A 23,480-nucleotide genomic window follows, 5' to 3' on the forward strand; every position below is an offset into this window, starting at 1 on the left:
GAATATGCATTTGTTGACGATTAAACATGATTTTCTGAGTATAGTATGATAGGGCCAATCAAAACAAGTATAGATATAAATAAATATCTATATATAGTTGTTATTAAGTACTCTGTATCAAAAGATAATATAATACGTGAGGGCAAAAAATTGCAAAAAACTAAACCAATGGAGAAATGTAAATAAGTACAGTTAATAATGTACTGTATTTGAGTAATACATTTGGATACTCTAAGTCTTTTGCATCTTCAATAATACCTATACTTTATAATCAAATTATACATAAATGCATTTCTGTAAAATACAAACAAATCTTGCATATTTCAAGTACGCTCAAAAGACAATATACTTTTATTCCATTAGATGTCAGTCTTACTCCTTTATACTCTTATTTAACTGTCAATGTTAGATTTATTTCTGAAATTAAAAAATCTGCATTACATTGACATGAAGTGTGTAAAAGCAACAGATTTTTGTTGGAGACATATTATTATTTTTAACAATAACAACTAAAGCATGGAATTTTAATTTAGAAAAAATACATACAGGCAAATTGTTCATATATGTACCATCAAACACTTGATAAATAAGCCTTTTTGATATCAATAAGCCCTCACCTTTTTATATGTGTCCCTGCATGTGCACAACATGTAAATTTGGCTCCAGAGGAGAGATCATTAATACATTAATGAGCGATCCTCGTCTGATCCTCTGCACTCCATATGAGCCGCATGATGAATAGGCTTACAACACTCGCAGGCTGCAGACAGAAGACTTACTTTCTGTTGACATAAAACCCCTCTGCTCAGGATTTTATGGATTATTAGACAATGATAAAAGGCCTGCTATTGCAAAACAGCTGCTGCTGCATCCTCTGTAGTGTCTTTTTGGGACTTGGTAATATGTGTGTCTTGGTACTCGTTTTGCGTCTTGACGTGTGTAGTCTTTGTGGTCATTATTTGTTCTTAAGTAGTTATTTTGGATGTTGTTGGGTGCCTTGATTTTTGTTTGTGTCTTTTTGTTTTCATCTGGTTGTCATTTTGTGTCTGATTGTGGTTGTTTTGCCTGGCTTTATGGTGGTCTTTTTTGTGGGTCATGTAGTAATTTCTTTGTCTTTGTGGTTTTATGTCGTGTTATTGATTTGTGTGTCTCTGTGGTCGTTTTTTGTGTATTATTTGATTGTTTTGTATGTTTTTGTGGCTTTATTTGTGCATTTCTGTATGGTTTGCTGTGTGTGTTTGTAGTTGTTTTGTCTTTTTTGCTTGGCTTTATGGTGGTATTTTTCTGGGTCTTGTAGTCATTTTCTCTCTTCGTGTTTGTTTTGCATGTTTTGATTGACCAACAAGAAATGGTAACCATCCAGTAATCCATCAATGACGTATAGTGCAATATTTTCTCACTCAGAACCGCTGTCCAGCCTTTTGAGTAAGTGACTAAGTCTTGTCCCAGAGGACAACACATGACCAACATTTCCATGCATCTTGACTTAAAAAAAAAAGACCAAAAGCAGAATATCTTTGAAGTTAAAACATAAATAATCCATGCCGCAGCAGCTTGTTACAGATTAGTGTGAAGGCTATGAAATTGCAGCCCTCTTCCCTTCCTCCCACAAATAGAATCGCATGGAAAGATTTGATGAAATGCATGTTATATCAAAGCCGACCATGTAACATTATTCACAGAAAAAAAGAATCTGGGCTGTGGCCTCACAGCACACACATTTGATGTGTGGCAACAAAACAAAAAAGACTCCTGTATTAGAAATGTTAATCCAGGAAACAAGAGTCAATCTGGAACATGAGCGCTGAAAAGTGTTCCAGTGGGACACAGGGGCAGGGACTCTTTAACAGTACACCTCTCCTTGGTGTTCTGTTCCATCGTCCATCTGCACCATGTACGTAGTTCCTGTGGAGGGTTTGTGGCCGTTGACCGGCAGTTCCAGCTTTGCCTCGGCTTCAGCGGGTACGGCCGTCAGGTACATGTCCCACATCTGCTCGGGGAGCTGCTGCTCCAGCATCTTCTGCTTGATCAGCAGGCTCTTCTCGATGTTCCGCCGCTTGTATTTGAACTCTACGATGGTCTTTGTGTATCTATTGAGGGCCGTCACTGCAGAGCCCATACAAGTGCCGAAGGAGCCCCACGCTAAACTGCAGAGAGGTTTGGAAACAGACAGGGTACATTTACAGGTACTGTGCATTTTTATCAAGAAAAGTGACAGAGAACTTGGATCTCTTCTTTTTGTTGAAAAGCATTTTAAAGAATCAACTATATATATATATATATATATATATATATATATATATATATATATATATATATATATATATATATATATATATATATATATATATATATATATATATATATATATATATGATTTCTTAAGGAAAATATTTTTCGTTTCAGTTTTCAGTAAAAATAAGGAAAGTTCTTACACATAAGACCAACTGTAGTCCCAGGTCTTTGGCCTCCAGTCTTCTGGCCCCATCGCCACAGCCAGTTGGAAAATGGTGGTAAACATCATGTGGGCCACCATCCCACAAAGGCCTGAGAACATGTGGAAACCAGAGATAGTAATATTAAAATATATTAATAAAAAGTCATTTGTGCATTAACAAGGATTCTCATTTTAAAAAGCACAAAACATACTGCTCGAATCTACTGCTGCCAAGTAAACGAGACACCAGCAGTGTAATAAACAATTAGTTCAATTGTATTACAGCATCTCCAAAGGTTGTGGAAGACGTATTGATTATCTTTACTTTGGTAAAAGAGAGAACAAGGTGATAGAAAGTCAGAGACAACGTTGACTAAGATTGTATTGACTAAGATTGTATTGACTAAGATTGACGAGTCATCAAAATGACTGATCTGTAGATAAAGAGGCTTACTGCAGCCCTGCAGGATCAATGTGGGAAGAGAATGATGGCCGCAATGTGGACACTTTCACTGTGTCCTGCTGGTATCAATATTATCTGCTACTCTTCGACCAGGCAGGACATCAGATTGGTCTCCAGCTTCCTTGCTCTCCAGTATCAGCTTATTGAATTTACATCCATTTCCAAGTTCATATTAGTATTTAGTGCCTCTACTGTTCTCATACTGCCTGTACTGCAGCACCTATTTTCACCCTCTGTCTGAAACCAGAGCAGTCTGCTCTGATTGCTTATTGGATTTTAGCCTTTGCAGACCATTTACATGCACAAAAACCTATATAAGACACGACAGGAAAGTGGAAACACAAAAGCATAACAGGGCCCCTTTGACATATTAACTTTTAAAGTAACTAAGTCATTAAAGGAGTAGAAGTCAAATGTTTCTTAAAGTGAAAACACTGAAGCAATTCACAAGTACCTAAAATGGACCTTTGATGATAATGATTCTGGGGATTTAATTTGACATTTTATTATTTTCTGTATTTTTTTTTATTACAACATGTTTAAACTAGGGATACTGCATATTGCATTGTCAGAGGATCCTGGGATTTAAGATTTTCTAGGCCAACAAGCACGCTGTAGCTGCCTTTGAAAATAAATCCTCTGAATCCTGAACTTTGAACCTTAAAGTCCATGTAATGTCCAAAATAAAAGTTATTCTGTGTTAATAAATCGCTTCATCACTTTCCACTGTTTCATTTGACATATCAACATCAATGATTCTTTCCATAAATACCCCCCAAATAACATGAAATGTGTGCCACTTTCCCGTGTTATTCCGCTCCGGTAGCGAAAAGCTTGCCAGCCATTAACCCAGCTGTGTGACGTCACACGTGGCAAACACCAGCCTCGTCTGGATTGTTTGTTTTGTATCCTTCCGCTATTTTCGCTCAACATATGTGTAACCGGACCTCGCTAAACTTTTTTTATCTAACAATTCATGATGGGGAAGCGATGTGTAGTTGTGAGCTGTGAATGTTTCCTGATTGCTATAAACATTGATCATGGGTGCTGGAAGATTGTGCACAAAACTCGGGTCAGAATTAAGTTACTACAGGTGTTATGCCAGCTTGAACTAAATGTCACCAGAGTACAGTGAACTTGCCTAGTGACTGAAATATATAAAAGTTGAAGTGAAATAAGTAAGGCCAAAAATGAATTACGTCTGAATATCTTTATTATTTTTACCACTTTTAATTATTTGTGGGCTCGCACATATACCAAAATAGACTAATGTACACTGCAATAAAGATAAAATGTTACAAGTGAAAAATTAACAAAAGAACCCTTTTTTATTTATCAAACAGTAAATTAATACAATCTTACAAATTTGTGATTTGGAAAATGTTGTTATATTTACATGTTTATTTGGAAAAATAATATTGTAAATGATGTACTTTGTAAATTATTTACATCATGCGAAACCATTTTAACCAGTTCAGCTGCATGACTTATGTCAAATTACAGATTTGGCCATTGAAATCCCTGATAGCGGCCTCCCGGCTCAGGGTAAGTCTTCCGTATCTCGGTTACAGCACATGCAGCGGGACTCTGATTTTTGGGCCGAGTAGGCCTACACCCCAGCACCAACGTACAAACTGTCGATAAGCTGTATATCGATACTTCCTAATGAAAAAAAAGTATACAGATTATAAATATATTTGGAGAAAAATAAAATGTTATGTAGTAGCCTACTATTATGTAGCAATTGTTACAAATTGGCTTATAACATGATATTTGTATTTTACTTGTACAAAATAAATATGAGGTTATACATGACTGCTTGACAGAATCATAGACCTCTTATATATTTCCTCACATGTGTAGTTGTTTCTTTTCTCAAGCATACATTGAACTTGCATACACAGAAAAAATAAAAGCCAAGCTGTTTTTGACTGCTTGAAAGAGTTTAATGGTATCTTTAAAAGTGTACCATATCTGTAGCGACTAAAAGTATTATATGAAAGCAAAGCTGCAATAGGCAGTTGGGTCAATCAATATTTACTTACTGGTGTAGTGGGCCATCAACTGCTCTGTGTTGTTGTTTGTATTGAAGATACGCTATTTTCAGTGTCCAAACACTGAGACAGCCTTCTCTAAAGCCTGGGTGGCTAATAATGCACCTTGGTTTCTCGTCGGTGTCTTCTATCTGGCAGAGTCCTGCACGGGTCTGATTTTCAAGACCCGCTCCCGCCCCGCACCCGTGACGTGCAGTAGGCCTACCGAACCCGCCCCGCTACCCGCACATATTGCCAATTAGTCCCGCAACCCGACCCGACCCGCCGGCACATGATCCGCAACCCGACCCGAACCCGCATATATATAAGCAGTGACAACGTGCAATTATTAACACACGCAGTTGCATATTTGGCTCAAAAAGCCTGGGATGTTGTTTATTTTCTCCATCTAGGATGACACCAAAAGCCTCCCAGACGTTGGATTTTGCTCTTGAGGGAGAGTTATTGAAAATGCTGTATTCTCCGCTATAGAGAGCTTCACCTCAGCCATTCAGAATGTGGTGCGCTCAGCAGCAGATAGATGCACTGCAGAGGTTATGATTATGCTCGGTACCGCGGAGGAGAGGTCTGAGGATTTAAACATTAAACTAAATTATTATTGTTTAAATATATTTATTATGCAACACCCGCAACCGGACCCGCATCATCTTTGTTTTACCCAGAAGCGAACCCGGAAAAAAGCGTTTGAAAAAATACCACCCGCAAATCACCTTTTTTGCGGGTCACCCGTCGGGTACCCGCGGATACCCGACCCGATGCAGGACTCTGCTATCTGGTCAGTAGGTTGCAAACTGTCTATTTGTTCCATCACCTGCCAGATCTCTCTGCAGCATACACATTCATCTGCAGTGGGCATGCTTTCACAGCATTGACATGTAGGCCTACACCTGAATATTGTACATAACATTAAAAAACAAAACAATATCTGCCGGACGTGTGAGGAACAGATGACAAATTAAGATCGACATTTAGTGCAGGTCAAACTAAATAAAACAGAATTTACCATTCAGTATTGCCGACTCGAGTCTCGCCGGCTGCGGAATCCGCTTCTCTTTCACAAGTTTCTGCCTCGTTGTTCGATTGCTGGGCAGGAGGCTCGTACTTATAAGGCAAAATGCCTTGAAGTGAAAGGCTAGCTGGTTCACTCTCTACTTCTGTAACTGAATCCAGATAACCCACTGAATCTGAGCTTGAATGATCGCTGTCGCTGTCGCTGTCTGAAGTTATCGCGTTGCTTGCCATTTGGACTGATTTGATCAAATGGCAATGTTTGCCACGTGTGACGTCACCGCTCGTTCGGGAGTGATCGGGGGCGTACTCGGCAAACTTCGGAACCAACATCGGTTTTTAACGTATATGTCATTTAATTATGACGAAACTTTAAACATTTTTATTTATTTTTATTCTGGTGATATCTAAACTACATGTTAAAAAACACCTGTGTTAGATGCATTACATGGCCTTTAAGAAACAAATATTTACAGAGAGTATAACTACACTGGGGTGTGATGTATACTTAAAATGTGGTGGAGGTGGCGCTCTCTCATGCAGCAGCCTGCTTCTCCACAGCTGCTTTTCTTGGGATTAACTGGTAACAGCAGGGGGGGGGGGGGGGGGGGGGGGTGTCCGGGGAGTGGGGGTGGAGGGAGCTCCTCTGGGCAGGTCTTGGCACAGCCCACAATCGCAGATCCAATCCGATTAGTCCACAAACCAGCAAATCCTCCGAGGTAGAGAGTGCACGTGCTGCAGTGAGCCGCTGCACACTGCCCTGCTCCTTTTTCCTTTTACAATAGATGTATCTGCTGCTAAACTACTCTCAACACCCACGACTACGTGTGTGTGTGTGTGTGTGTGTGTGTGTGTGTGTGTGTGTGTGTGTGCGTGTGCGCGTGCGTGTGTGCGTGTGTGTGTGTGCGTGTGTGTGTTTGATGCGTCTTAAACTTCAATTGTTGTTTTTTTAAACCTATTGTTTGTTCATTTTTGTACAACTTTTTGTGTAAATAAACATAAATACGATTTCAAGAAACTAAATATTGCAGGATTTTCCTCATTTGTTACAAACTGCTCTTTTCCTGTCAAAACATAATGTGCAAAGATTTAATTTAACTCAGTTTAAGATCAGTCGATTCCTGTAGCCACCTGAACGGAGCTTTTAGATACATGAAAAATAATTGAGGACAAATGCCCCCTTTACACATCCCACCAAAAACCATAAACGTACCAAACAAACAGAAGGCACTTTAATACTGTTCTTAAACTCAATTTAGTATTACCAAACCCAAGGGTCACAAAAGAGATTGGTCAATATATAATCTTTTTTTTCTTCTAACATATTGACTATTTTCTTGCAATATTAGGACTGTTTCTAGAAATGTTACAACTTTTTTCGGAAACCTAATTCTAGAAATATAATTTCTTATGGGAAACTTTTTTTCTGAAAATAATACAATTGTGTATTTTCTGTATGCAGTTCAGCAAAAATGTAACCTTTTCTGTCAAAAATAATTTGGCTTGTGAAACCTTTTTTAAAAAAAAAATATTATTACACTTTATCCTGTAAATTAATAAATATATATTACTGGAAATCTCAGCTTTTGCACTTCCTAAACTTGCTTTCTGCAGGGAAATTATTATTTATTATTTATATTATTAAATCAATCAGAAACCATATGGTCAAAAAACTAAATGATCTTAGATTTGCAATTGTTGGACTCTATATTTTTGGAAGGATATTGCACTAACAGTTACATACTAAAGACCGATTTTTTTTTTATAATAAATTTTTTTCTGACACATTGGATTTGTATTTGTTTTTTAATACTGCTTTACTGTATGTCCAAATACTTTAAAAAAACATTCATATCAGCCTCAGCAGTACTGTGTTTAATGGTAATTAGCAAATTGGTGAACATGCTGAACATCATGTTCTATTTCGTATATGGCTTCGCCCTCTAAGGCTATCGCTATTGGGTAATCCCCCTGCGCCCCCGCGCAGCACTGAAACACTTGTAGACCACGCCCACCCGCAAGGTGGGCCCCACTCTCGGGCCTCCTTCCGGTATAAATAGGAAGGAGGCCCGGCAATCTGCTCCCTCTTTTTTTCAGCAAACCAGCACAGTTACTGAAGCACAGCAATTGAGAATCATCATGAGCAACAACTGCGTCCGTGATTGTTCCTCATGTGGCTCTGGGTTCATAATGAGTTATGACCTGCAGAGATAAAAGCAGTATGCGAATCCTGCCGGGGGTCAGAGCACGCGTACGCGGCTCTAAACCAGCAGGTAGCATACACACACTGCGCTCGTCTCCCCTCGGGCGACAGGAAGCGGAGAGCTGACACTCTTGCAGCTGTGGCCGAGGAGGACGATTGGCCCGTCCAGGCTTACGAGCCAGCGGACGGGGCCTCGTGTCCCTGGGGCAGAGTGCCGGGCAGGAGTCCGAAGCAACTCCTGCCCCGCCTCCCTCCACGGTTCACCGTTCGGTTCTCCCCTCCCTCCTCTCCCCCGGACGGGGGAGACAGAGTCGGAGCAGGGTGACAGCTTGGCGGCCGAACATGCTTTCCCCCTCTCCGTCACCACAGCGCGGCGGCGTCTGTTACGGAGACGGCCAGAAAAGTGCTACTGGACGCTCCAATCAGCCCGGATGGGCTGTTCGGACCCCAGTTCCACGCCATGGTGGAGTCCATGAAGACGGCCGCGGAACAGGTGGACGGCATTCGCCAGCATGTACAGCTGGCTCCAGTCGGCTGAGCTGCCACAGCGGCACCAACGCCCGCAGCAGGAGCCACAGGAGGCCACAGGAGGCCGCAAGCGGAGAGACGCCCACAGCAACCGCCTCGGCGGCTGCAGGGGCTCCGTCCCACGTCTCCGCTCCCCCGCCACCCCAGAGACAGGGTCTCCCGGCGGCGAGTCAACGGGGAGTGAGGCTCCCACGCTCCTGGTCTGCTCCGCGAGAGCCTCCAAGGAAGCGGAGCCAGTAATTAAGCCGGCTGCCACTAATCTGTTGATTAAGTAGACAGCAGGGCTCCCTGCAGAAGCCTGCTGGTTTTAACCTATCGGTTAATAACCTGCAGAGCTCGCGGCATTCCTCTGTCCGAGATACGCCTCCTACACACGGTCATAATAACCCATGAGCGCCGGTATAACGCCTCATGTGGACAGCACTGCACACACCTCCACTCATCCCCTGAGCATGTACACGCCTCATGATGACAGCCGGAGTGAAATGCAGCGTGTGGAGGTTTCCTCGCAGCCCTTTCGCCTCACGGGCAGCGGCGGCGAGGGCAATGGCATGGCTCGTCACCATGACGACCATTACAGCACATCACAGAGAAGCCAGAACGGGGAAATGAGCAGTATTCCAGGCTGAGTGCCCCCAGCGTCAGCACCTGCAGCGCCACGGCGCCAGGGCTCGCTGCAGAAGCCTGCTGGTTTTAACCTATCGGTTAATTAACTGCAGAGCTCGCTAATTAAGCCGGCTGCCACTAATCTGTTGATTACCAGCAGGGCTCGCTGCAGAAGCCTGCCCGTTTTAACCTCGGTTAATAACCTGCAGAGCTCGCGGCATTCCTCTGTCCGAGATACGCCTCCTACACACGGTCATAATAAACCCATGAGCGCCATTATAACGACTCATGTGGGCAGCACTCCACACACCTCCATCCATCCCCTGAGCGTGTACGCGCCTCATGATGAGAGTCGGAGTGAGACGCAGCGTGTGGAGGCCCCCGCGCAGCCCGTTCGGTCCAAGCCCACCTGGGGTTGCCTCACGCCCTGTGTAAACCAGCTGCCTATAACCTGTCGGTTAATAGCCAGCAGGGCTTGTTGCTAAAGCCTGGTTTTAACCTGTCAGTTAATACATTTCAGAGCGCGCTAATTAAGCCGGCTGCCACTAATTTGTTGATTAGTAGACAGCAGGGCTCGCTGCAGAAGCCTGGTTTTAACCTGTTGGTTAATCAACTACAGAGCTCGCGGCATTCCTCTGTCCGAGATACGCCTCGTACACACGGCCTTAATAAACCCATGAGCGCCGTTATAACGCCTCATGTGGGCAGCACTGCACACACCTCCATCCATCCCCTGAGCGTGTACGCGCCTCATGATGAGAGTCGGAGTGAAACGCAGCGTGTGGAGGCTTCCTCGCAGCCCTTTCGCCTCACAGTGGCAGCGAGGGCAATGGCATCACAGAGAAGCCAGAACGGGGGAATGAGCAGTATTCCAGGCTGAGTGCCCCCAGCGGCAGCGCCCGCAGCGCCACGGCGCCAGGGCTCGCTGCAAGAAGCCTGCTGGTTTTAACCTATCGGTTAATAACCTGCAGAGCTCGCTAATTAAGCCGGCTGCCACTAATCTGTTGATTAAGTAGACAGCATGGCTCGCTGCAGAAGCCTGCCGGTTTTAACCTCGGTTAATAACCTGCAGAGATCGCGGCATTCCTCTGTCCGAGATACGCCTCCTACACACGGTCATAATAAACCCATGAGCGCCCTTATAACGCCTCATGTGGGCAGCACTGCACACACCTCCATTCATCCCCTGAGCATGTACACGCCTCATGATGAGAGCCGGAGTGAAACGCAGCGTGTGGAGTCTCCCTGGTGTGGCTCGTTGCCATGACGACCACAGAACATCTCGAGCATGTGCGCCCGCTCTTAGAGTGTTTCTCAGAGTGGCAGCGCGTGTGTCTGATGGACAGATGGATGAGCAGGCTGATCAGCAGAGGATACGTCCTGCAGTTTGCCTCTCTCCCCCCCCCCCCCCACAGTTCAATGGGATACAGGAAACACTCCTGTCCTCCCAGAAGCTATGTCTTGCGCTCCAATCCGAGCTGCTGGAACTCCTGTTGAAAGAGGATATTTCCAGGGTTCCTCAAAGGGAGGAAAATCAGGGGTTTTCACTCCCGTTATTTTTCTAATCCCGAAAAAGACTGGGGGAAAGAGACATCCTCGATCTGTCAGTATTCCACATGCTGACGATCAAACAGGTGCTGGAATGTGTTCACCAGGACGACTGGCTCACTTCCACCTGAAGGATGCATACTTCCACGTACCCATCATCCCGAAACACAGGAAATTCCTGCGTTTTCCATTCAGGGAATATCAGACCAGACAATCGTCTGCCGTTCGGATATTTCCTGGCTCCTCGCATTTTGTGTAGAGAAGGCTGGAGCCACTACACAGAGGAGGGACGAGAGTTTGGTTTTCTCGGGACGACCTGCTATTTGCTGGCTCGCTCCAGGGAGGAAGTCGCTTTACAGACGGTACATCTCGTATCGCATCTGTCAAAGCCTGGGTTTCATAATAAATTGGAAGAAGAGCTGTCCTCTTCCCTCTCAGACAATCGTTTATCTGGGAGTGGAGTTAAACTCAGCCAGCGTGAGAGCGCGACTCTCGCGGCAGCGAGGGGAGGAACTGACAGCTCTCCTCCGGCGTGTCACAACCCACACAGCCCTCTCCGTGACGCAGCTGCTCGGCGTTGGCGTCAGCTGGTCACGTGATGATCCCCTTGGGTCTCTTCCAACAGGGGGACACTCCAGAGGTGCTTCATTCGCTGCAGAAGCCTGCTGTTTTAACCTTTTGGTTTATAAACTGCAGAGCTCGCGGCATTCCTCTGTCCCAGATATGCCTCCTACACACGGTCATAATAACCCACGAGCACCGTTATAACGCCTCGTGTGGACAGCATGCACACACCTCTCATCCCCTGGGCGTGTACGTGCCTCATGATGAGAGACGGAGTGAAATGCAGCGTGTGGAAACTCCCTCGCAGCCCTTTCGCCTCACGGGCAGCGGCGGCGATGGCGTGGCTCGTCACCATGACGACCATTACGGCACTTCACAGAGAAGCCTCTCCCCCCAGCAGTTCCATGGGATACAAGAAACACTCCTGTCATCCCAGGGACAGTGTCTTGCGCGGTTTTTACCCCCGCTATTTTTCTAAATCTCAGAAAAGAACGGGGGAGTTGCCCCGTTGTACAATCAAGCATGTGTTGATTTGCACAGACAACAGGCCACGGCTATGGAAGCAGCCTACCTCAATCGCCAGGGAGGAGTACGATCTGCGCAGCTTCTGAATGCAGCCAGGCGGCTGCTCTTCTGGGCGCGCACACATGTTGCTCTTCTCAGAGCAATGTATATTCCCGGCGAATGGAACCGAGGGGCTCGCAGAGCGCAGCAGCCGTGTTATGCGAGGAGTATACGAGACTCAGACCTGTGTCACGCGCACTGGCACATCAGTCGGATTTGGCTTTGGTGTTACGCACACTAAGCAAAGCCCCATTTGAACCTTTAGACCAGGTTCCCCTTAAACTGTTGTCAGCCAAAGTAGTATTACTTTTGGCTCTTTCAGCGAAATGGGTGAGCGATTTGTCTGCTCTCTCTGTTGCTCCGTCATGCCTCCGGATCCAAGGAGATTGCAGTTCGGCTGTTTTACGCCCTAACCCGGCTTTTTCATCACAAGCTCTTTAGAGTCGAGAGTGATCACCTTGGATGGCTTCTTTCCCCCTCCTTACAGGTCGGAGGAAGAAGCCACGTCTCATCTCCTCTGTCCTGTGCGCGCGCTGTCCTGCTATGTGGCGCGCACGGCTGCCTTGCGCCATTCTCAGCGCCTGTTTGTGCACTATAGAGAGTGCTCGATCGGGCAACCTCTGTCTGCACAACGGCTGTCACACAGGTTGTGTGAGGCTGTGTCACAGGTATGTCTCCTCTGGGGTGGAGCCCCCAGAGAACATCAATGCGCACTCCACCAGAGGAATTTCCTCCTCCACGGCTTTGCACGGAGGAATATGGAGTGGAAGATATTTGCAATGCTGCATCTTGGTCTTCCCCCTGTTCGTTTATTCATTTTTATTTTAAGGGATGTCTCCAATTCCTCTCTGACACACCCTGTACTGGGTGTCCTGTCGGAGTGAGTGATGTCAGGGAGCCAGCTGTGCGCCTCTCTCCTGCCTCTCCGCACGCGGAGAGCGGCCCTTTTTCCCTCTTATAGGAGGGATGTTCCTTTTTCCTCTGACACACTTTGTACGGAGTGCCTGGTCAGAGTGAGTGACGTCAGGGATCCAGCTGGGCGCTCTCCTACCTGTCTGACACGCAGAGAGCTGCTGTTCCCCCTCTATGATCGCTGGGCAAGGTGGGACCTTCGTCTCTACTTTCTCACAGCGGCCGGTATGTATTGTTCCCAGCCTTCACCCCGTCGGGGAGATTGGCATGTTTTGCTATGTTCCAGGTACGGTGATGCGCCATTACGCATGGCACAACAGGCATGGGGTGTCATTTAGCACGTGTGTCTGTGCTTCTAGTGCCGGGCGGACCCAGTGGGGCGCAGACTACATCATGCTTCGCCCTTAACCCAATAGCGATAGCCTTAGAGGGCGAAGCCATATACGAAATAGAACTGAGGTTACCTACTGTAACCCCAGCTTCTATGAGTAAATGGCGCAGCCCTCTAAGCGCTGGGCCCCACTGGCTCCACGAATAGCTGAAGAAAAGTTATTTGGTATGGGAGCAGATTGCCGGGCCTCCTTCCTATTTATACCGGAAGGAGGCCCGAGGGTGGGGCCCACCTTGCGGGTGGGCGTGGACTACAAGTGTTTCAGTGCTGCGCGGGGGCGCAGGGGGATTACCCAATAGCGATAGCCTTAGAGGGCTGCGCCATTTACTCATAGAAGCTGGGGTTACAGTAGGTAACCTCAGTTAGGGACTCTTGTTGGTTTTTGTTGTTGTTTTGTGTAAGTCTTTAAAAATATAAAAAAATGGAAGGCTCAGTGTTACCTGACAAGGCGGTGCACAGGGCAGCGAAGGCACTGAGCTTCAGCTTGTTCATGATGCTGAAGCAGGGGCACTGCTCCAGGGTCATCAGAGCCCCCCCGGCGAAGAGCAGTGTGAGATACAGACTCTCGGCCACGATGCACAACCACAGCACTCCTGGAAACAACAGAAACATGGGATTAGGCTGTGCTGTGTCCTCAGAATAATACCCTGTCCTTAGGAATAATCCAACTTGTCTGCTCCTTTTAGGTCTTGAGATCTGAATCTGAGCAGATTCATTAACAAGGGCAGCGGCTGGTGCTATGTATATGACATGTATTTATTATGCTGCTTTGTTGGTTCTAACAAGCTTGTAAAGGTGGGACCTCTCGGTAAATGTGTACGGTTTTGTTCTGTTATTCATTTATTCTTAATGAAATGCAGAATCTTGGATCCTTTAATTAAATAAAAGTATAAATAGTCTTAAAACACTGTAAGTAAACGGTCAACTAAAGTAAAGGTATACAAGTGAAAATACAGAATTGAAAATGTTACTTAAGTATAACTTCCAGTGTCAGCAAAATGTCCATTTAAAAAAAATGTTTTCATTATCACTAGCAGCAATGCTTGTGTTGTTTTTGCCTTTGGATAAAGCTGAGGTATTACTTGATGCACTAACCGGACCTACATGGCATGGCAGTACATCTTTGCAATTTATGATTACATCAATTGTGTGAAATTAAAGCAATTTGCCCACTTGTATGCATGCACATACTTCATATATTCCTTGACTCTTATACTGAGTTTACACCGGACGCCAAGCACATTTTTGCTTTGTCATGCTTGTGCAAGTTTGACCACAGCAACATTTGTATGTACTTGCTTCACTCAAGGTAGACCCACCTGAGAGGAGGTAGGGCTAATCTCCATGTTCATACAGAGTGGTAAAGTCCCTCCCCTCGCGGTGGACCTCCATGGGACCTTATTTCGGAAAAATTATGTATTGAAGTCAATGGAGAGAGAAAGATTATCTTTCAACCCCGTTTGAATTGTGCCACGAATTACACATATGATGTCTGTCAATTTAAAAGATAATTTTGCAAGTCAAAAAAAAAAAATGTGTCCTAAAACTGTGAAGTAACACATTTGTTTGTTTGAAACGCTCAATGAACTACATCTCTGGTCTCGCAGAACAACACACGTCACCAAGATGGCCGTCACTACTGTCTTGTCAACAAAACGATTGACTACCCTCACTATCAGCAATGAAACACGTCCAGAAGGATGTCATGCAAAGCTGCCTGCCTGCCTTCCTTTGATGCTCTCTGAACTATCTGGTCTTTTGAATGTTTAATGTCAACCATTTGTGCAGATAGCATGAAGTAGAAAAGATCGGCGATCGCCGATGCTAGCGTTAGCATTTCTCCCCCGAGCTTAAATTGTGTATTATAGAATGATCACACCGGTGACAGTACTCTTCAAAGGGTTCACGAAATATGACTACTACTCTTACTGTTTAACATTTTGGGTTACTTAATGTTACTTCATATTAAGGCTAATCAAAATGACAAGGCTGTAATTCTAACTAACGTGCTAGCTACTAGCTAGGTAGCTAATTTGATCCAGCCACTCCTGGTCCTTTCATCAGACGGGAAGCGAAAGAATGAGCAAGACCCATTGCTGGTATGATAACAACCTGGTACTAAGCACACAGGCATCTTTTTAAAGTTATCTTATCTTAGCCAGCGCCATATAGATAGATTCTATCTATATGGCGCTGATCTTAGCTATCTCTTAGGGGAGGAAAACAATTGTGACATCAATTACGCGACTCTGGGATTTGTAGTCTTTCTAGTTGCGTATTTTTCATAGTCTTATATTTCAACAGTTTTACGACAAACTGTGACTTTTTTTAAATGGAAATAATTTTTTAAGATTGACAATCATCATATGTGTAATTCATGGCACAATTCAAACGGGATCAAAAGATACGTTTTCTCTCTCCATTTACTTCAATAAATAATTTTCCGAAATAAGGTCCCATGGACCGGAAGTAGATGGGCGTGACTTCGCCACTCTATAGATACTAGGTTTGTTTGAGACAAGCGAGACCTGCGCAGTTGCGATCAACGTCTTGCTAGTGTGTTGCATGCATGGATGTATAATAAGAACTGGATACAGCGTGGGAGGCGGAGCCTCATTCATTCCTACGAGAGTTGCTCATTGGCGCATGATGATAAAATGGCCCAACTCTTGAGAGAGCGAAACGTCACAGATTACCCGGCATGCCTGACAAGTACCCGTATGTGCGCTCATAGCGCATGCGCAACTTTAACCAAAATGCTCGTTCACATCAAGCACGTCAATTTGCGTACACGTAACAGCACCGTGCGTTCATGACAGCATGGTAATGATTTGTTATTATGATGGATTTGATATTAACGAGGCGGCAGTTAGCAGCTAGTGGCTAGCTAGTAATTATGCTAATGTACACATCAGTCGTTATGTACTTACATCACGCTGTAACAGGATCTAGTGATGTCCAAGCAACAGAGCTTCATTTAGCATGAAGAAGCAATAAGCTTCTTAGTGCAATAAGAAGCTACAGGGACGTTAATCTAACATTGGAAATATTAACTTTATTTAATACAACATTTACGGTACAAGATTTAATTATACAGCCCATGTTGTATAATAATGAATTACAGCAAACATGTGTAATATATCCATTATTACAGCTCCGTGGGCTCACTGGCAGTAAGATGATATGGGTCCGTTCTTATTGTGCATCCATGGTTAAAGATAAACGCATGTAGTGCTGAACACGTAACATGAACGTGCCGGGCGGCGCGGTCCTGTGGGTTAGATGCGCGTTCATAATGCAGAGGGAAAAATAACTCTCAGAACAACGTTATTAGCACATTTTTACAACTTCAGGAACGAATGTTTTTAATAAGGGCTATACAAGTGTTCATAACGGGTAGTTTATTTAGTTTAAAAAAAATTATCCAACGATTTACAGACCACTCTTTCCCCATGTAAGTCAATGGGGAAAAGTGTTTCCGGGCCTGGCAACTAAACGGAAGTGTTGTACCGCCGTTTGGCCACCACGAATATTTTCATCTGAGTCCGGCGCAGCGCACTTCCTGGGGGCTTGGTTGCATGATGGTTAGTCATTAGTCTTGTTTGAGACAAGCGAGACCTGTGCAGACCTGCGCAATTTCGATCAACGTCTTGCTAGTGCGTTGCATGATGGTTAGTCATTTTGTCCAACTTGCTCTGGAGGCTCGCCTACATGAGACGTTGAAATCTCGCGGGACAAAGACGCCCGCAGCCTTGAGAGCGAAGCGCGGCGAGGCTGCGCAATTTCGATCAACGTCTTGCTAGTGCGTTGCATGATGGTTAGTCATTTTGTCCGACTTGTTCTGGAGGCTCGCCTACATGAGACGTTGAAATCTCGCGGGACAAAGACGCCCGCAGCCTTGAGAGCGAGGCGCGGCGAGGCTGTGCAGTTCCTCTCCACGGAGCTGAGCGCTCATTGGTTGTTTTTACCCCGTGTTGCTGATGAAACTCTCCAATTGGCTCGGCAAAAGTTTGTTGTTGTTTTGTGTCAGTTTTACGTCGCCACTTCCAGTCACATTTTTCATCATTGTTCCACAATGTTTATCATCATGAAATTAATATCTATATATTTTATACTATACATTTTCATACTATATATATCTTAGCATATTCATACACACTGTTCATACTGCTCACAGGCTGCTGTGTATATCTAGTGTATTCATACCCCTCACTGTTTATTCATCATTCGAATTAATTCTATGTTTTATTCTGTAGATTGTGTAGGCCCTACCTACATTACTTTTCACTTTACTGCTTGTTGCACTCCTGGTTAGAAACTAAACTGCATTTCATTGTCTCAGTAGGCTACCTGTAATTATGTGCAATAACAATAAAGTTGAATCTAATCTTGAGCAGGAACAAATGTATTTACTTATTACTAGGGCTGTCAAACGATCAAAAATTGTAATCAGATTAATCACAGCTTAAAGATGAATTAATCATGATTAATCACCATTCGAACTATGTCCAAAATATGCCATTTCTTTATGTATATTGTTTTGGGAATGGAAAGATAAATGAAAGAAGGCGGATATATCCATTTAACATACAGTATGTATGTATGTTTATTATAACATTGTTCTGTGTGTCAAAATGAAAGACAATCCACACACCTATCAATAATCAAACCGCGGGGTCTTATTTCATTACGTGTTGATTTCTATCAACACGTAATGTTGTATCGATGTATATAGAGATGTACTACAGCAAAAGTATTCTCCGTCGGGACTTCCTGCAACAACACCACGCCGTTATGTTGATTCTGATTGGCCAGAAGACATTATCAAAGATGTTCTATTGAGAAGACGATCACTACTTGACAAAAGTTTTCAAAGCCGTTTCTATTCTTCGGTATTTCCAGACAAGTGACTACAGAAATCAATCTTGCTAACTAATGTCTGTGCAATTAACTTGGCGCGAGTTGGTGAAATTTATTTAGCTTACTTTAACATCATTTTTCATGGTGGGGCTAAGCCATTTCTTGGTATGGCTGTAGCCTACCCCAGCGTTGCCACTGGTGGGATGTATAGGGCGGGCCATTCTGCTCATGCGTTAAATGCGTCAAATATTTTAACGCAATTAATTCAAAACATTAATTACCGCCGTTAACGCGATAATTTTGACAGCATTCCTTATTATATATCTGATATTAACGATTAAACACATGTGTGCATTCTTTATAAATGCAAACCGACTCAAACCGACTCAAGCCGACTCCGGAGGTGGCGGTATGCACCTTAAAGTTGTTTGCAATCCGCCAAAAAACCGAGAGAAGAAGAAGAAGAAGAAGAAGAAGAAGAAGAAGAAGAAGAAGAAGCCGACTCCGAGCTGTCCGACTTCAGGCGAGCTTTTTGAGACCTCCCCCGGCTGCGATCGGCTATTCTCGTCTACTTTCGAGGCGAGCCGCAGCTCGTCTCAAACAAGCCTATTAACTAGCTATCACCAAAATAAACACTGCTGCTGCTTTGTTGTGGAAGTCCCTGATATGTAGGGAAACCATGTGTCAAGTCTTGGTTCATAACATCATCCGGAGATACAAACAGTGATTCAACCAAGCAGTATTCAGTGTCTCAAGCAAGTCACAGCCCAGCTAAATCTATCTTGTTGGCTAGAGTGATATGAACCAAGCATTGACATGCAGGTATTTAATTGCACACAAGGATTCTGAAATGACAAAAAAATTATAGCGGTTTGTTAAAAGTCAGAATTATTGTTGTTACGTCTGTCTGCATGACAGCAAGCAAAACATGTTTAAAATGCTAGGCTAGGCTACCATTGTAACTCAAGCTCAACATCATACATCATAGTACCTCTCTCATGTTCTGGTGCAATTTCTGAGAAGTCTCTGCAGTCAAACCCTGCAATCAAAAGAAAAAAAATACAGTAAGATTTATTATTGTTGCAGGATAAAATGACACTTCTAACAACTTACCTCTGACATTCCATTGAAGAGAAAATGTTATTTGGTACTAATGAAAAAGTTACTCAAGGCTTTTTATTTGCAATACATTTCCCCTGAAGGCTAACGGTAACTGTGAATACAGTTAACTTCAACATATGGAGGATTTCGAAACTGACAATGTTTTTTACACTGCACAGGTTGTGCACAAATGTTTAAAAATGTCCAAGGACTGTGCAAACGCTTACAGTACAAAGTAATAAAGTGAATGCACTGTACAGCTATATAAGCAAATGTGCCTTAATTTAAATCGTATAGACAAATAAAGTTATATTGCTGTTAATAAAACACGTTCAGCGTAATCACTAATGAATAGGTAGGATTTCCATGAACTTTAACGACATTTAATGTACATTTTTACTTCCTGCTGCATCACTTCCTGGTTTTGCACACCTAGCTGCAGCTGAAGGAGGTTTTAAAGTCAGACTAACCATTCATGTCGGCAGCCTGCTCACAGGAGAAAAATATTCCCGTGTGGAACTTCCTCATGAGGAACTTCTCCTCTCCGGTCTCGAAGATGTACTGCACCAGGCGGCTGTCGTTGATGTTGGTGCTGTTGAATCGGATGCAGAACCACTGCTTGGCTTTTGCGGGGCCGGTGCAGAAGGGCTTGGCCACCTTTCGGGTCCCCTCGCACCAGTAGCTGGTGGTCACCGCAGACAATGCAAAAGCAAACGCGACAATGTTGAGGGTGATCGCCAGAGAAGCCCGCCGCCCTCGCTCTAGCCTCATGGTCCAGGCCAGAGGAGATGACATAAAAAAAGGCAACTAATCCTGGCTTTCGAAATGCAGCCACCGTGTTTTGCCTCCCAGCAGATGCATCAAATCTTCATAATCCTGTTGGGGCTTCTTGGGTGAGAACGCTTTACATCCCACCGCGGGCGCTAATGATGTGCCACCAACTTGATGAAAGGATTCATTGTCTCCAGAGAAACAATAGACAGCCATGGGAGTATTTTGCTTTTACCTGATTAATTTGAAATATTTCTCTCGCCGCAGCTCGCCGTATCCTCGCTCCTCCCCTTCCACAGATCTTTTTCTGCAATATCATCCATTACACTTATATTCAAGACTTCCTTTAAGCATCATCATACAAAAATAAAAAGATTAACTATGAGCTTAAATTATAATCCAGGGCAAATTTACATTTCCTAGATTTTTTTTCTCTACATTTCATGTCAAAGGGCATCTCAAAAGCAATTTCAGCCGCAAAAGATCAAGAGCCTGTTGTACAGCTGCTAACCCATGACATCATGTGTACAGTCTCATATGAAAATCCATCCATAATGTTTGCATGCAAGGCAAATCTCTTCACGTCTACAGCCTGATGATGTGGGATATGCCTCGCAAAGTAAGACAAATTACTTGCAGAGGTATGTGAAGAACATGACAGACGTTAAGGGAAAACATCTGCCTTTACGCTGATACATTTGTCTTTTTCCTGTTGAAGATTTTCCATCACAACACGAGCAGCTCAGACTTACTTCAACAAACCTGTCACCTTGTATTTGAGCTGTAATTAAAAAAAATGAAAATGGGTGTCATTTTAATAGCTAAAATGCAGAGGTGAGATTTAAAGTTGGCTCAAGTCTTGCCAACATAAAATGCTGTTGTTTGAGATTGAAATCAGGCAAATTATCTGACACTAAGTTAAGACAGTGTTTCCCAACCTGCAACATAAATTGGACATATTGAAGATGGTTTACAAGCAACAATAACCAGCAAGAGTCCCTAACATGCTTGCAATGCTAATGCTAACACAATGTTAAGCATTTTTACCATCTTGCGAATTACCATTAAACACAGTACAGCTCAGGCTGATAGGAACGTTTTTTTCAAGTATTTGGTCAAACCAGTATTGGACACTTGGAAGGGATCGCCAATGTCGTATTTCGTTTTAGGGAGTCACAGTCCCTATATGCTGTTGCAACCCAGTCTCATGGCATTTCGTGTTCACCAACACGATTTTTAATCTATTGATTCGTGTTCACCAACACGATTTTCCCCTTTTTTTCATGTTGCACAGCACGATTTTAAAAGCAATGTATTTCTATTGGTAGTCTCACGGCATTACGTGTTATAGGAAGACCGGAAGCTGTGTGGTTCATAAAAACATGTTCTTACTCAATATCAAGCCACAATTATTGCTTTTATTTTAAATCGTATAATTTCTGACTTTTGTTGCCGTCTGTAAGGAAAATAAATGGGTCTGAGAGCCTCAGGATACTGAAATCTGTATTTTTTAAATCTTTTTTTCCTTCTAATTTGTTATTCTTTTCAAAATAACACACTGTTATTTACTCAACAATAACAAATAATTATCCTTGTTTTTATTTATTGGTTTATTTCCATAATCTCTGGATTTTTTGACGACCGTCAGGAACTGAATTTTAAAATTAAAATAACCGGAAACAGACGTAGGCCTCTAGGAGTTTAGGGTGGCCGAAGACACTACACTACCCATAATCCCCAGCTACCGTTTAGGACTACAGTCCCCGTGATTAAACTTCAAGCTCTGGAATTGGATGTTGGAGTGGCAGTGCGCCAAGGTTAGCCTAGCGTCAAACAGCTGTTTGAAATGGAACCAAACCACGCCAGACTATCCAAAACTGGAATCGAACGCCTACCCAGAACTACACATGCTGGCTATTGTGTTTCGCAAAATGTTCTATGGGACGTCTCTACTGAACCTTTTCGTTTTTCCCACAATCAGAAGTTGCCATGACATTGCTGTCATCAAATGTAAAACATATAATTAATAAATGGGTGAAAATCGCTTGTGTCCATAATGTGCAGCATTAATATATACCCACATGACAGCTCATTGTTACTTTGTAATTCTACTCCACTACAATACAGAGTTTAACCTGGTATTTTTACTCCACTACATTTATTTGAGTTACTTTGCAGATTCTGATTAATGATGGGAAATATAAACAACCGTTAAATCAGACTTTAGTTACACCTGAGTAAAATTCAGGGAAGGTGATTGTCAAGTGCCAACAATCAGGAGAGATATTTGATAGTTGGTGCTTGAGAAGACTAAACATTTATCTGCAATTGACATGAATGGAAACGAGTAATAAAGTATATTCATTACTCGTTATTCTCTACTAATAGTTAATTAAAGACTGTATAATGGCTATTTTGCACATCCCTTTCAAGATTTTCAAAGATTATTGACATATCATATACACAACTACGGTGTATGCAATGAATGAAAATCTTGGGTCACAGGTTCCTCAACAGCGCATTACAAGACATCTATCAATATGTGTGTATACCTCCACCATTAAACTGTCATATTCTGCATATTTCTTATCCTATCTACATACATAAGAGTATAATTCATATGTATAATATCAGTTAAAATAAGTGCTTCAACATAGTTAACATTGCAGGAAAGCAATATATTAGGCGTTAAGTACTTTGTCAGGCTTAATATTTATCTGTAGATACCCCCAAAGCTTTTTTCTTATTTAAAAGAAGACCTTAAAGGTGGGATAGGTAATTTTGGAGAAACCAGCTCGAGTGCGCTAGAATTTAAAAACACACAACCGGAAAACATCTGCCACTTCCTTACAGAGCCCCTCCTCCAACACACAGGAACGCGCACATGACCAATGAGGGCACGAGATAAATTTTTGCACAGAATGAAGGCTGACAGGCAGGTAGGCCATCCAGTTATTTTAGCCGGGCCGGCTAAAATGATTGGTCGTGCTTTTTACAGCGCCACGGCTTCCACAGATGAAGTTTTGTTTAGGTTTTTTTGACAAAGCACTTAAGATATTCATTGCTATCGGGATGTTAAGAGCATTCCATGGAATATAACAAAAAGTGTATCTCGAGCCGGTTTCTCAAACTTTTAATCTAAAGTATTATTTAATGTTTAAATAAAGGATAATTCGTTTTTCTGTTTTGCACTTCCTCCCATTAATATCTTTGTACATCCTGCACTAAACTTTTATTGTAGAGATCACTTATAGTATCTTCTTGTTTTTTATATTCTATATTGCTATCACAGACCTTCTACTTTCCCCCTATGAAAGTATGTACTCTTATTATGTTTTTAATCAAATATAACACATAAAAACAATAATTCAATAACATGCTTTAACCACTAGGCGGTGCACACAAGGTACACAGTCATAATAACTTTGTATTATTAGTGTAGGACACTTATGTATGTATAACATCTGAAG

General features: G+C 43.1%; 1 protein-coding gene across 1 annotated transcript; it reads right to left on the reverse strand.

Moving 5' to 3' along the window:
* Positions 1-132: 132 nt before the first annotated feature.
* LOC307015516 (germ cell-specific gene 1-like protein) lies at positions 133-21,294 on the reverse strand. Its single transcript, XM_079644181.1, has 5 exons — positions 19,710-21,294; positions 19,130-19,177; positions 13,719-13,871; positions 2,436-2,547; positions 133-2,147 (listed from the first exon to the last, which is right to left on the reverse strand). The coding sequence occupies exons 1-5, from the start codon at positions 20,032-20,034 to the stop codon at positions 1,844-1,846; spliced, it is 942 nt and encodes a 313-aa protein (XP_079500307.1). The 5' UTR covers positions 20,035-21,294; the 3' UTR covers positions 133-1,843.
* Positions 21,295-23,480: the final 2,186 nt, after the last annotated feature.

Source organism: Notothenia rossii (assembly GCF_949606895.1).
Source record: "Notothenia rossii genome assembly, chromosome: 8".
Lineage (NCBI taxonomy): Eukaryota > Metazoa > Chordata > Actinopteri > Perciformes > Nototheniidae > Notothenia > Notothenia rossii.